At 36.4% G+C, this 16477-nt stretch overlaps 1 protein-coding gene across 1 annotated transcript in view; it reads left to right on the forward strand.

Annotated features, from left to right (window-relative positions):
* The window catches only part of LOC131675334 (probable NADH dehydrogenase [ubiquinone] 1 alpha subcomplex subunit 5), a gene marked incomplete at its 5' end in the record, with an annotated part of 103987 nt that extends 87874 nt beyond the window's left edge, over positions 1-16113 (forward strand). Inside the window, one exon of the mRNA XM_058954265.1 lies at positions 15940-16113. Coding sequence (XP_058810248.1) covers positions 15940-16113 — 174 coding nt within the window. The remainder of the gene's footprint in view (positions 1-15939) is intronic.
* Between the last annotated feature and the right edge of the window lie 364 nt (positions 16114-16477).

Consider the following 16477-nt stretch of genomic DNA (forward strand, 5'->3'; position numbering starts at 1 on the left):
CGAGCTTTTATTTTGAAACCTTTTCCACTTGAATATGGTTTCAGATGAAGACCATAACCTTTACGATGTGGTTTCAAATAAAATCCTTTACCAATAGCAATAGCTTCCATAGTTTTATTGTGTCTATGAGCTTTTTTCAATTAATTTTGAGCGGCCTTAGTACTGTTAACGGCTTTTGCTATTGAAGCAGCTCCTCCAGCTAAAACTTCAGTGGCGCTCAAAGCGACAAATAATGGAATCAAAAAAGGAAGAGCTCCACCCATTTTACTAGGAATTGGTAGAATACGAGGCATATTTATTTTTCTTCTTCCTCGAGCCTTCTTCACAGCTTCTTTAGCGCCTTTTATAGCCGAACGAATGACAAAGAGTGATTTATTACTAGGTACAACACTTCTCGAGACAGCGTTAATAATTTTTTTCCATGCAATTGATAGATTTTCACTTTTTACATGTGTCTTTCGTCGCTATCGGTGTTGTTGGCGATTTTTTAATCCCTTACCTCATTTCTTTCCTCGTTTTAAAATTTTAACACCTATACCAAGTTTACTTTTAACTTTCATTATGTTGGCTACAGCAAACGCAGCAACTTTTTCACCAAAACTACTATCTTTCGCTTGCACTCTATCCCAGGCCTGTTTAGCTAGAATTTTGTTGGCTTCGTTTCTCGCCTCAATGTTCTCTCGATTCTGAGAATAAGCAACATCATGATCTTTACAATCAGCGTCTAGCGGATTTTTTCCAGGATCACCACGAGCAAGTCGTTTTTTAATTTAGTTCCCGGCCCGCAATACTGATAACCAGGCAAATGAGCTTCGAATAGTAAGTTATTAATGATCTTATTCACTAAGCCAGCATCACCAGTCTTTTTTTTGTGACAAATGATCATACTTCATCAGAAGACAAAGTCTTAATGAAACTAAAAAATATATAAACAGTCTTTTTATAGTTAGTAGTCTCATTCATCGTTCGATCGGTGACTAGAAAACAATATGGACTTCAAAGAGCAACCACTTAAGTTGCAAATCATAAATTTTGAGAATGTGGTTGAGACGGAAAAACGAGAAAAAAGACATGGTGAACTACTGCCTGACAGTATACAAGCAGTTTTCTGTGGTCCTAGTAACTGTGGGAAAACTAACTGTTTGCTAACACTAATCACACATCCTAATGGACTTAGATTCGAAAACGTTTATGTTTATTCAAAGTCCCTCAATCAACCAAAGTATAAGTTTTTAAAAGATTTATTGGAACCGATTGATGGTATACAGTATTATGCATTCAGCGAACATGAGGCAGTTGTTTCACCGGATAAAGCTAATCCAAATTCCATCATGATTTTAGACGATATAGCCACTGAAAAGTAGGACCACGTGAGAGCATTCTTCTGTATGGGAAGACATAAAAAAGTAGATAGTTTCTATCTCTGTCAATCATACGCCCGCATACCGAAGCATCTCATTCGGGATAATGTGAATTTACTAGTTTTGTTTCGACAAGATGACGTGAATATTAAACATATTTACAACGATCATGTTAACTCAGATATGACTTTTGAGAAGTTTAAACCAATTTGATCAAAATGTTGGAGAGACGATAATCATGGATTTATAGTTATTGATAGAGATAGACCAATCAATCATGGACGATATAGAAAAGGATTCGATTCTTTTGCTATAAATATAGCGGAGTGAACGAATGAAGATTATTTAACTTTAGAAATTACAAGCGTCAACATGGCCAATTTTGAAAAAGAAAAGAAGATGCTCGAGCAATTATCTGAGGCTCGTGATACCATCAGACGTAAGTGTCAACTAATAAAACGTGACAAAGCTGATTCAGAAAATACATTGAATGAAACTTTTAAACCTATGGTTGATCCATTGAAGAAACTTGTGCAGGTAGCTATTGATAAAACTAACGGTAATACTGAACAGGAAACGAACAAGGAGAAGAAAATTACGTTTGATAAAGTTTTTAAGTCAAAAACAATAGCTGACACTCCCTATAAATCTCGATATTTCAATAGTACTGTTAATGAGTTAAATTCTACATTACATCCGCTTGATTCTACATTTGAATCCGCTATGTCTATTGCTAATGTTACTGATGATGGTGTTGATAATGCTGATGAAGACGAATTTATTAAGACTAGTGAATCAACACTTGATAGAACTGCAATAAATTTAGACAATGTTAGTTCAAATGTAACTACGAAACAACAAAAACAGTTATTGGATGACTCGATTTTACGAAACTATATTCGACTATTGCATGAACCGCAACAGAAAAGTAATTTAGACAAGACATTTGGCGTTCGCTTGCATGAAAATACATATGTCATAGGCAATTCTCCAATTTCTTTCCAAAATGATAATGTGACTGTGAATGATAAAGCATTCAGCAAGACGCCTGGATTAATGGAACTTCTCTTTCGTAAAGAACCTAATTCTAAATTAATCAGTTCATCGGATATTGAAAATTATATAAAAATTCTTGAAATTACTAACGCTCATTGTAAGAGATATGAAACAAATGGAGAATATCGCAATAAGCATGTAAATAAATTCAAAAAGTATATTGGTCCAAATTTATCTTTAAGTGGTAGTGCGAGGAAGCGAAGTCTTTTTCCTAACTATAAAATAGCAGGAAAAGGAACATTATTTGATTATGTATATTGGGATGATCCAAACGAGCTCGTTGATCGATTGAGATTGCTTATCGCCGAACAAACCGCTGGTAATCCTAGTCATATTAATGAAATTCATTCAATCATTGAAGAATTACGTGAAGCTGGCTATATATATTAAGAGAATCCTAAATATTCCTCAGTAATAAAATGAGTGTTGATGTGTTTGGACGTATATTGAATAAAAAGGAGGGTAATCGAGGTCCTCCTGGTGTAGGGTATAAAATTACTAAAGACGGACAATACGACGTCGCTACGCTTACGACTACAATAAATAATCTGCAAAAAACTAGTGAAGCTAACGTCGATACGCTTACGACTACAACAAATAATCTTAAAAAATCTTTAAATATAATAAGAATACAATTACGATCGTATGGAGAAGCGATTTAATATTTACAAACAAAAAATAATGATAATAATAAGGAGAAAGAAATAAGGATTACGCCGTCTGACTTTTCATTCAATTATAACAAATAGATTGAAACAATGAAACATCAAAGAGTGGTGGATGAGTTACACAAACAAGCACGTAGAAACTATCCTTGTCGAAAAGTCGATATACGCGGAATAGATCAGACGTGGCAAGCTGATCTTGTTGAGATGCAAAGCTATTCTAGAGAGAATAAAGGTTTTCGCTATCTATTAACTATTATAGATACGTTCTCTAAATATGCTTGGGGAGTTCCATTAAAATAGAAAACTGCTACAGATGTCACTAACGCAATGGAGTCTGTATTAAAAAAGGAACACATTCCTAAAAATTTCCAAATGGATAGGGGCAAATTTTCTACAATACAAATTTTCAAAGTTTAATGAAAAAATATAAAATAAACCTTTATTCTACTTATAGCAAACTTAAAGCATCAATTTGTGAAAGTTTCAATCGAACACTAAAAAATATTATGTGGAAAAAATCCAGTTTAATAGGAAATTATAAGTGGATTGACTTTCTCCATAGTTTAATAGAATCTTATAATAATCGAAAACATCGCACAATAAATATGAAGCCTAAAGACGTGACTAAAGAAAATGAAATGCAGGTTTTGACACGATTCTCTGACGATCATCGTCTTTTCAAAAAACCGAAATTCCAGGTAGGAGATAAAGTGCGAGTAAGCAAGTCTAAACACTTTTTTGAAAAACGATATAAGCCTAATTGGTCTACAGAAATTTTTACTATTCATCGTATTTCGAGAACTAAATCTGTAACATATCACCTACTAGATTATCAAGAAAATCCCATTATTGGTGGTTTTTATGAGCAAGAACTACAGAAAGCTATGTATCCTGATATTTATCTTGTAGAAAAAATTCTCAGAAGACGAGGTAATGAAGTCTTTGTAAAATGGCTTGGCTTTGATAATACTCACAGTTCTTGGATAAATAAGGAGACTATACAACAATGAATTACAAATATAAATTTATATGTGTTGTGACGGTAAACGTCTTATTAGCGCTAACAGCTCAACCATGCGGCTGCCCGCGAGGGCATCACCTACCGGTTGGGGAAAATGTGACAAGGGAATTCGGCACGCGACGGGACGGAACGCGCGCGTATGAAAATGAACCAGTCTAGGATTAGAACCCGATCGCAGAGCTGTGCAACAGAAATACATTTGACGTTTTCCTTAGCCTTCCTAAGTGCCGAGACGAATTAAGAAGGAGAGACAAAAACTGTGCTATTACTCGACATAGACGAGTGCGTGTAAGCGTGCGTGTGTAAGGAGTTTCGCCATCGAGGGCGAAATCGACAGCGAGAGCCGATCGACTACAGAAGCGAGTTTCCCGCTAGTTACGTCTACGAACTTTTTCTTTCGTTCTCCGTGCGACTGATAATAAGGTAATCTGGGCAGCTTAATTTCGCGATCGCGATAAAATTGTCTATAACTAATCTCTCGTACTCGACAAAAAACGTACATGTAATAGCTCTGCGAAGAATGAGCGGCGAGCGATCCGACACTGCATGTTGTTGTCGTGCGCGCGGCATGTAAACATAAACACGCGGGCCGAATACAGTGTAGCACTAACATAAGAGGCAATAAACGATCCCGCTTGTGGTATTAACAGTATTTTCGACGCAATTATTTCACGTTAATAGATAGTTGGTTGACTGACACCTGTTCCCTCCTGCTCTCCGGTTTTCGTGTTTGAACGTTCAGATAATCCTGCGCGCTCTTCGATACGATCGCGTGCATAAAATAAATAAACGGTATTAACCCCGTTACAGTATCTAGCTTGTATTTAAATAAATAATTGTTTTCATTTATAAATATTACATTGTTTTTTTTTATTTTAAGGATAAGAGCCCCAACCTTCGCTCTTACCTGTGAGGTACTTCCATTTTTATATTCGACACTAGTGAGTCCATTAAGATAAGTCGAAACCTGCTTTAATAGAAACACCAATGACTCATTTACCTCTCCAGAAAATAAATTTATATAATACAATCTTTATTGAGATATAATAAGATATACAAATAAATTTTACTTAATATTAAATTGAAATCAATCACATCTATGATATTGAATAAATAATGCATATTGTTGTACTCTATCAGAAAGATAAATAAAAAGATCCAAATGATGAATTATCGCTCTTGACATTCGGTCCGGTAGAACAATTTCGAACTCACAATCGAGTTCAAGAATAATTCGAGATTCATCTTGTCTCATGAATGTTATTAGATAATTCTCATCTTCATGCAATTCATAATGACTTTTTTCAGGAAATATATCGAAAAGCTTCATTCCAATGTTATTCAACATTTCAAAATTCATCTTGCTGTAGGTAAAGAGATCTAGAATGTTACGTATTCTTCTTCTAATACTACTTCTACCACTACTTATACTACTGCTCTCACCGCTGTTGGTACTGATGCTGCTGCTGCTACTACTACTACTCGATTCTTGAGACATAATGAAGCTTTTCGAGCCTCGCAGCTCTTTTAAAACCCACTACTTTGGTTTTTGAGCCGCCACAGCCGCCTCCCTCTACTTTAAATTAGATTTCCATTTTATTTAACATATATATAGTGTGATGATTTTCTAATATAGGACCAAGCATTCGATTCATCATCAATATACGTTTCTTGAGTAATACACGTGATATAACTTTATTCAATTTAGCAATACGTCTTTGGAAACGTTCGTGATCTCGTGCTATCTGCTCCCAAATACCATTTCTAGAGTCATTTTCTTCGTATGGAAGATGATTTATTTTAACTTTCTTCGCAAACCATACATGCTTAGAAGAGGAGTGAGATCTCCTGTTGTCTCTTATAGTTGGCATGGCTAAGCTTCTACTACTAGTTCTTCTTCTTATCACTGCTTCGAACAGAATGGGCTTCCTATTAACATCTTATCGCTATTTTAGAATATAACCCCACTACTTCGGTTTTCGAGTCGCCGAAATCACCCCCTTCTCTCTTTCTTAATTTTTTTGTTAGGGAATGGTGAGAGCCCCAACCATCGCTCTCACCTGTGAGCTGCTTCCACTACTAATATTGCTTATGAGACCTTTACACTAAGTCGAAACTCGGCAGAAAGAACGTATAAGTAATTACTTCAACCTCTTCAAAAAAAAAAAAAAAGAAGAAGGATTTGAAGGAATAATTAAATTAGAATTAAAGACATAATTACAATTTCAAATATAAATTTATTTACTATGTATACATTTACACATTATACTAGATTAATTTTTAAATTCAAAATTCGAGCCTTCTCGATGGTAAATAAGCAACTCCTTTTTCTCCATAGTCTCAAATAATTTCTTCAACATATCTTCGTCTTTTTCTAACGCTAAGCTTACTCGCTTACGTAGAAAAATTTCAAATTCGTCGTCTAAGGTTATCATAAAACTGAATCCATGACGAGTATTGAGCCACCTTAATTTCGTTATCATATAGGTGCAGTTATTTTCTAATTGCTACATTGTTTTTCTAGGTAAGAATGCCGATTTGGCTATTTTGTTAATTGATGAAAAATCCATTCTACAATAAAAAAATTAATCAATAATTAATACTACTAGGATATAGTTAGAGAGCTACTCGTATACAAGAAACGTTCTTTTAAGAGAAAATCTAAAAGTCGAATAGGAGAACTAGGAAGAGAGACTACTGCTGTTGCTTCAACCTACTGCTGAATAACTGCGACGGACTGAGGTGTGTTCTCCGTTTTGTACCATGCGTCCCCTCTCTGAGAACGCGAGCCGCCATAATTTCCCTCTCTTTTCGCCTTATCCCCACTTGAGTACTTTCTCATATGATTCTATTGCCCATACTCCTCCGACTTCAGTCGCCATGTCTACCGTTGTCCCCCACTCTATCGTTGTCCCCACTCTCTCACTATTCTATCCTTAGTCTTTTCCTAACTAAGCCTTCTTCCTCCCCGCTATTACTACTCTGTTCTAAGCGACTTCTATCGGAGGTTGGAGGAAGGTTACAACTTTCTTGAGGATTTTCTTCCATTTCTATGATCTTCTTTTCCTGCGTTGTTCCGCACTCTTGATTTTAAGCTTTGACGTTTCAATAGTTTTGTAATGACCCCATGGAAGTGTATCAGGATTTTTATCTAATATACATCATTTATCATCATATGGACTTAGTGCTACTTTCTGCACTCTTTCTGTTCTTACTTGGTGCAATACACTTCGTATATTGCATTGCTCACGCCTAATAATTTCTAAATCCAATAAAGAGTTTCGAAAATCTTCATGATCTATTGTTTTTATGACAGTATGTGTTTTTACGCCTTTTGCTTTCTTTATTGCTTGATGGTTTTCTAATAGTATACTATACATTTTACTTTGAAGTCCAATGAATTCTCTCATAATATTACCATTGCATTCATCTTTAATAATACCGAGAACTTTTTTATTAACTAACGGCATATTAAACTGATTATTTTCTGAGTAATCTGATGTATCAAATTTATTGATATCTTCTTTCATTATTTCATATACGAGGTAAGATCAAAAAGTAAGGTGAATTTTGAAATTTAGCGGGCTACGTCCGTTCGATCTTCGACTTTTTTATTTGGTTATGTCGGTACACTCGTCTAGAACATACGTTCCAAATTTCAGCTTTGTAGTATGTTTGGTTTGTTTGTGAGAGGCATCAAGGTTAGAAGTGTTTTGCGTGCTCCACGATTTGCTGCTATCTAAAAACATGGATCAAAGAGTTTGCATCATGAGTTCTTGCCACAGGGTAGAACAGTAAATAAGGAATATTACCTGCAAGTTATGCGCAATTTGCGCGAAGCAATCCGCCAGAAACGTCCGAATTTGTGGAAAAATAAAAATTGGCTTTTGCACCATGATAACGCCCCTGCTCACACATCGTTGCTTGTGCGCGAATTTTTGGCTAAAACCAACACAGTAACGATGCCACAGGCACCGTATTCCCCAGATCTGGCCCCCTGTGACTTCTTCTTGTTCCCGAAACTGAAGAGGCCCTTGAAAGGACGGCGTTTTGCCACGATTAAGGAGATAAAGACGGCATCGAAGGATGAACTAAACAAGATCACAAAAAATGATTTTTTGAAATGCTTTGAGGATTAGAAAAAGCGTTGGCACAAGTGCATTATATCCGAGGGGGATTAGTTTGAAGGAGATAAAATAAAAATTGATGAATAAATAAATATTTTTTGAGAAAAATAAAAATTCACCTTACTTTTTGATCACACTTCGTATATCAACATCTTGAAATTTATATACGATGCTATCTGTATCAGTATAAAGTAATTTTGCTTTATGAGGTAGTCTTTCTTTTATGTAGCCATAGTGGAAGTCATATACTAATGTTTTTGAGAGATCTAGCACACAAAGTCCAATATATATTGGTTTTTTAATACTAATAGATGTCCATGATAACTGTATTGCTACTAAATTTTCATCAAAGATTGAACTACTATGAAAGTTGGGTTAGGCGATCCGTGCTTCTGCTCCATATCTGCCACTCCATGCACTAAATAATTTAACGTCTTTTCGTTTCCTTTCATCCTCCATAGTCTTTCCGTATACTGCAGTAATCATGAATTTATAAAATAAATTTTCAAAATTCATTTTTAGCTTGTTTTCTTTTTTCTGTATTTAAATCTACATAAGTTTTAAGCCACGGCTTTTGATTAAGCTGAAGTGCTCTGTGTATTTGTTTTATTTTGAGTCCGTATTTAATAGCCTGCTTTAGCGCTCTATAATGAATGACATACCGTTCTTTATTATACAGTGTTATTAAAAGTTTTTTTTGTCTTGATCCGGGTGGTGTGTTATGTTCAGGACAAAGTGGAAACTCCTTATGTTCGTCGTGTAGTTCTTCTGGATACTCTAGATCAACTTCTAAAATATATCCAACCTCATTATTATCGGAAACATTAAAAAAATGAGGCTCATCGATGTTAGAGACCCACTTAAAATTTTATATGGTAATGATTGCGTCATCGCCCATCCATATAAATTGTTAACATCAAAGTACATAAAAGTCTTGCTAGGTTCTTTTTCATTATATTCTTAGCCCATATATCGATTATTAACTTTTGAATATCTATTACGGCATAGACTAATACCTCCTCGAATACCTTTTTGGATGAATAAGACCATGTCTATATCAGTTAAAAGTTATAGCTCAATTTTTGTACACTTTAACATAGCATCCCATGTTAATCCAGGAGTAGTATAATAGTGTGCTGGGTCGAGTTGATACGCATCCATACAAGTTTTACGAAAATTTTCAAAAATATCGGCTAAGAGTAATACGTCAGTTTTTAATATAAATCAGAATACTGTCCTAAATCAATAATGTCAAATGCATTCCACACTTTTTGAGCATGCTCATAGTCAGCTTCAGAGATGTTGCTATCTATCAATTGATATGAAAATCTTCGATAGGTGGTAATTAAGTCTGTTTTAATCTTTCAAAACTGTTAACATACTCATATGGAAAAACGCCTTTTCTCTTCAATAATTCTATTTATGTTTTTGTATATTTATTTATATTGAATTCATGCTCTACGATATTTAGTTTGGTTAAATATGAAACCAGTTTTTCGAGAGATGATGGCATAAAACGAAACGAATCAATAAATCGAAAATTTATTGTACTGCCGTCCACGTGATTTGTGAAAGCTATATATCTTTCCTTGTTTTCAGCTAAAACAGTCACATTTCCCTCAAGATCAGAGCTAGTAACTATTTCTTTTATTATGAAATGAGAATCATATCCAGTAAGGTTATGGAAGTCGACTGGTATAAAATAAGGATTCTTATAATTTAAATTACAGGATGCGTGAGCAGCACCTCTAAATCGGCCCGTCAAATGACAATGATCTCTAACTCTTGTTTCATCACGTTGATAATATTTTCTACAAATATGACACACTTTGCTCATCTTGAAATCCATTTGATTACGCCATGAAAGATTCATTTCTATTGCATTCTTATATATTTAATTCATTTCATCTAACAAAATCTGAAATTGTTTGATAATCCATTGTGCGGGTGATTGTTCTTCATTCAGTTTTTTTCTATACACTGTAACAGGCTGCCATTTAACCGTTAGCCAATTAAACACACCTATGAGTTCGGTCAAACGACGCCTTGTTAGCTACGTGCCGTAAGCACGTTAACCTACCTTGTCCGGGAGTGCGCCTGCGCAGAGTTCCCTTACCAATCTAAGTTGGGTTCTTGAACTCTCCACTTGGTGGCGCTGTCGCGCTTGCTTAGCAGCGCTCCGTCGGCCGCTGCTGGAAGCTCAGTTGGCAAGACGCTTCTCTCGATACCTACGCGATCCGTACTATCTTACCGGCTTATTCGAATCGGACGTAAACAATAGCATGCACCCCGGACAAAGGAAAGACGAAACAATATCTCTGTTATGAATAACTATTGTTCGCTTTATTCAAATGAATCAAATACACGGGAGGGATTTGCCCAGAGACTCACGCACGCGAATTCGACTGACAATGTAAACGAGGGGAGAGAGAGAGAAATTCGCGATCGTCGCGGACTAAACGCTCGCACGCTTTAAACAATTTCACCGCGCACGTTGCGCGGGATCGCACGCCAATTACAACAAATAGTCTGGTGCACCTACCGCGGAGTTGTTGGGGATACGGTGGTCAACCGTATCCGACGCACTACCTGCGAGTTAGCCGCTCCTCTGCTCGCTACTCTGCAGCTGTTATGCTCCGCTGCTCGCTGTTGCGTTGCTGCCGGGGTTACTGATGCCGCTAAGGTTGTCGTCGAGGTCACTCTCGTAACTGCCGAGGTCGCGCACGTTGGACAATGCGCGCACTCGGCACTCCACTCGCTATTAGTATCGCAGGTGTCAGAGCCACGCACGTTGAACAGTGCGCGAACTCCTTGCACCGCACTGTTTATCGACACTTGTTGCCACTGCACACGCCTCGCTATGTGCACACCCACTGCAGCACTCTTTAACGATGAACCCTGGCTTCCCGGATCTCACTCAAAAATGTCCAATGCGTTGGCAGCACAAAAACCGTAGCTAAGATCTAGCCGTACTGAGTGACACAGTCATACTGGCTAACGAACTCTCCCCTCCCGGTCATTGCCCCTACGCGCCCTCTCTCTCTCAAACCGATCGCGGCTGCTACGCTCAGCCGCTTCGTAACCTACGCGAGTCGAAACAATTTTCGGTAATCGTTGCAACATCTTAAAGGCTGATTTGGAATCATCATAACTACATTTTATATAAAGCCCCACACTAAAGGCTTCATGATCTTGGAAAGATCGTCCATTATTTACTGGTTTCAATAAGCACTCTAAATCAGCATAGATAATAAACGGAACCATTTCATTTCGATCATAATGATTAAATTTCAGAAGAGGAAAATTAGGTAGATTAACTCTATATTTATTTAATTTTGAACAATCTGTCTCATGAATATTCAATTTTTCTTTATTATTAAAATAGTGGAGACAACGTTCACATAGATAAATTTTTTGCAGTATGTTTCGTTACTTGATTTCTAACAAGAGCAGATAAGTTTTTAATCCATACTTAGTGGAATTTTAATTTGAAATTATCATTGTTATTTGATCTATTAGATTTCTCTGTTTCATTCTCATCAATATAATCGCTTTGTAGTAACAAAAGATTTACATGCTTATCTTGTTTTAAAGTTGATATATAATATGGTGAGACTTCGAATTTAAAACCGTATTTTTTTAGTATGTATAGATTTATTGAAATACTATTTAATTTTTCAAATTTAGGAATATTCTTTACCTCAACAGGAAAGTTTATATCATCGAATTTCAATTCATTCGCAAAGGGCATATAATTTTGAACTCTTTCGCTATGAAATCTAGCTGAATGAAGACAGGCAAGCACAGCCCATTTAAAACATTCATTATCTGTATTTTGAACGTTGATAATTGCTTTTTTATCTGCTACTTGTTTTAGTAGTTGAATATATGAGCCAGGTTTGAAAGGATTAAATTTATTTATATTAACAGGAACACCGATGATAGTTTTTAATGTCCAACCGGAATCTTTTTCTTGAAATTCTTCTAAATTTTTAAGTATAACATCTTCAATATTTTCTGTAAATCATAATTTAAGATCTGTCGTTCTATAAATAGAAACATTTTCGGTGTTGAAATACTTCACTTGAATATCCTCTACATTATCTTTTATTACGATAAATTAAGCTGACATTTCTATATTTATTTTTAGAGCATTATGAATTGAAAGATATTTTGGTATTTGTAGTTGTAATAGTTTATTTGCTGCTTTTAAGAATGTCTTTATATCTGTATGTTCTTGATTGGCTATGAATGCAGTAATGATACGTTTTTCAAATGCTGAATTTATTTCACGCCAAATAACTCCGTCCCCTTCAATTTGGTTTGGAATGACTCGTAATGAATTAACATTTCCTCCAACTTTTATGGAATTATTTAAATTAATTTCGATTGAATTGAAATGAGTAGCGCATGTTTGACATCTCTGTCGTATTGCTCTACTTAAGTTAGGCCGTAACATATATTCTTCAAGAGAATTCAAAGCGGTAATTATTATTTTGTTCCATCTAATAAAATCATCCTTATTAGCGTCTGAGTTGTAATAGGCTTTCCATAAATCACGTACTGTACGAGGTGTGTTCAAAAAATAACGAGAATTTTCGTTTTATGAAAAAAATATTTATTTATTCATCTACATTAATGTTGTCGCCTTCAAAGTAGTCCCCTTCGGATACAATACACTTATGCCAACGCTTTTTCCAATCCTCGAAACACTTTTGAAACTCGATCTTTGTAATAGCTTTTAGCTCTTTCAGCGATTCGCTTTTAATGTCATCTATGCTTGTAAAACGACGGCCTTTTAATGTTCTCTTTATTTTTGGAAATAGAAAAAAGTCACATGGAGCCATATCTGGCGAATATGGAGGCTGAGGCATCGTTACAGTTTCGTTTTTGGCCAAAAATTCACGAAAAAGCAATGAAGTGTGAGCAGGCACATTATCGTGGTGCAAAAGCCATGAATTGTTTTGCCACAAATCCGGGCGTTTTTTTCGGATTGCTTCACGCAAACGACGTTGAACTTGTAGGTAGTACTGCTTATTGATTGTTTGACCTTGTGGCAAGAATTCATAATGCACTATGCCATTAAAATCGAAGAACACAGTGAGCATAACCTTCACATTCGACCGTACTTGTCAAGCCTTTTTCGGTCTTGGCGATCCAGAATGCCTCCACTGGGACGATTGAGCCTTAGTTTCGACATCATATCCGTAAACCCATGTTTCGTCACCTGTTATAACACGTTTTAGTAGTTCTACATCGTTATTGACTTCATTTAGCGACTCCTGAGCAACTTCCATTCGCCGCTGTTTTTGTTCGAAATTCAACAATTTTGGAACGAATTTTGCTGCCACACGCTTCATACCCAAAACATTCGAAAAAATTTGATGGCATGAGCCAACTGATATGCCAACATCATCAGCGACTTCTCTGATTGTGATTCGGCGATCGTTCATAACCATTTCTTTCACTTTTTTCACGTTTTCATCGGTTGTTGATGTGCTTGGGCGTCCGGGTCGTTCGTCATCTTCAACGTTTTCGTGGTCATCTTGGAAACGCTTATACCACTCATAAATCCTTGCTTTACTCATAGCAGACTCACTATATGCCTTTGTTAACATTTGACAAACTTTACTACACTTTATTTCATTTTTTACGCAAAATTTAATACAAATTCTTTGATCCATTTTTTTTCACAAACGAAAATCGCCGAGCTCGAAAAACACGTCTAACGTTAGCGGCTGCTACTTAAAAAGTAAGCAATGAATATTGCTGAAAATTTTATCGTACTTCAGGGGCATGTGTACCAACATAATAAAAAAAATTTTATACAAGCGGACTCTCCAAACCCGCGAAATTTAAAAATTCTCGTTACTTTTTGAACACACCTCGTATTTTCAAAAGAAGAAATAGAAGCCATTGTAATGAAAATGCACGTAGGATAACTAGTAATACTACTACTACTAGTACTACTACTACTACTACTACTAGTACTACTACTACTACTACTAGTACTACTACTACTAGTACTACTACTACTACTACTACTAGTACTACTACTACTACTACTACTACTACTAGTAGTACTACTACTACTACTAGTACTACTACTACTACTACTACTACTACTACTACTACTACTACTACTACTACTAGTACTACTACTACTAGTACTACTACTACTACTACTACTGCTTGTCGCTGCTAAGAAAGCTAGTGAAGCGGGCTGTCTCGAAAGACTGCGCTCTTTTCCAATCGAGCACGGCTTTTAAGCACTATGGTGGCGCTGAAAGCAGCGGTTTCGGCGCTGTAGGTTGAAGAGAGGGTAGTCAGACGAAAGGTGGGAGGTGGGTGGGTGGGTGGGTGGTGGCTGCGCCTAGCAAGCTAGAAACGCTACCCCCCTCTCCGAGGGCTTACACTCAGCCAGCATAAGCTTACTAAGCGCCCTACTATCAAAGGAGAGCGAGAGAGAGAGAGAACGGCATCCACACTATACGACGTACGCGTCTAGCAAGCTAGAGACGCTACCCCCTCTCTGAGGGCCCACACTCAGCCAGCATAAGCTTACTAAGGAGAGCGAGAGAGAGAGAACGGCATCCACACTATACGGCGTACGCGCCTAGCAAGCTAGAGACGCTACCCCCTCTCCGAGGGTCCACACTCAGCCAGCATAAGCGCCCTACTATCTAAGGAGAGTGAGAGAGGGATAGAGAGAGAGAGAGAGAGAAAACAGCATTCACACAATATACGGTGTACGCGCCTAGCAAGCTAGACACGCTACCCCCTCTCCGAGGGTCCACGCTCAGCCAGCATAAGCGCCCTACTATCGAAGGATAGCGAGAGAGAGGGATAGAGAGAGTGAGAGACCATCATATAGTTTACCAAAAACCCTACCGACTTCGACAGCATCTTACCTTAACAACCTCTGTAGTTGGGCGGGTGAGGGTAGGGGGGAGGGGCTCTGTTGAAGGGGCCCATTGGCACGCGGGGAGTGTCAAACGAACATCAAATGCCCTTTAAACACTTAGCATAGGGTCTCACCTTAAATTAAAAGGTATCACTACCACGACACCTTCATCGGGCGGCCTCTTTGTGTCCCAGAACATACACATATCCCTTATACATTGGCGGCACGCGGGAGGTGTCAAACGTACATCAAATGCCCTTTCAACACTTAGCATGGGGCCCACTGGCACGTGGAAGGTGTCAAAGGTACAACAAATGCCTTTTAGACATTCAGCATGGAGTCTGACCATAAATTAAAAGGTGTCACTACCGTGACACCTTCATCAGGCGGTACTTTGTGTCCCAGAACATACACGTATCCCTTATACATTGGCGGCATCCTTTGTCGGCTCCTTTATGTCCCAGAACATACATTGCTTATCTACTACCACGTGACGATCCTTTCGCCAATTAAATCACAAATAAACTACTTTCACTTCCCAAATGATCACTTTTTTAAAAAAGAATTGATATATAACACAGGTGGACTTCAATATCATAATATTATTTTTTCCTTTACTTTCCTTCTTATCTATTTTAATATTATAGACAGCATTCCGTATAATTTTGTATAACTATATTATTTTCTAATAGACGATCAATAATTACAACATTATTTCTTATAATTTAACAATCAAATACTCTGTATGAATACTTATTTTAATTTTATATTTTATTTACTCCGTCAGAACATTAATTTTCAGATGAATTCTATTGAAGAAATTGAAGAAAAAATTAATTCTGGGAAAATTGAAGATCTATGCTTACAGGCTGAAAAAGAATTACAATTAGTAAGAAATATACTAGAATGGAAATGCTGGGAATCTCCAATTAATAGAGTTGTAGTTAATCAATGGTCTTGGCCACCACATTTTTAATCTGTTTAATCATTTAAAGTATTGTACGCGAAAAAAGTCAATCCAAATTGTATAATAATAAAAAAGACATTGTTATCTTCATTTGTATTTTCATTCTCGTTCTTATACTTTCTATATCTTATTCATATATAATAAATCTTATTTATATGTATATATATATATATATATATATTTAAGTTCCATAATTTTCATAATGAAACAATTTTGCACTGTTGAAAAAGCATTTTGATGTATCTGCAAAATAAGAAAGATAAATGCTTGATAAAATTATGTTTTATCAGTATTTTTACTGATATCTGTTTTCAAAACGAAAATAATTACATAAAATATTGGCGTATTATTTTTATTAAAAACACAATATACA

Source organism: Phymastichus coffea, unplaced genomic scaffold (genome assembly GCF_024137745.1).
Source record: "Phymastichus coffea isolate CEN01 unplaced genomic scaffold, Cenicafe_Pcof_1.1 PCOF00019, whole genome shotgun sequence".
NCBI lineage: Eukaryota > Metazoa > Arthropoda > Insecta > Hymenoptera > Eulophidae > Phymastichus > Phymastichus coffea.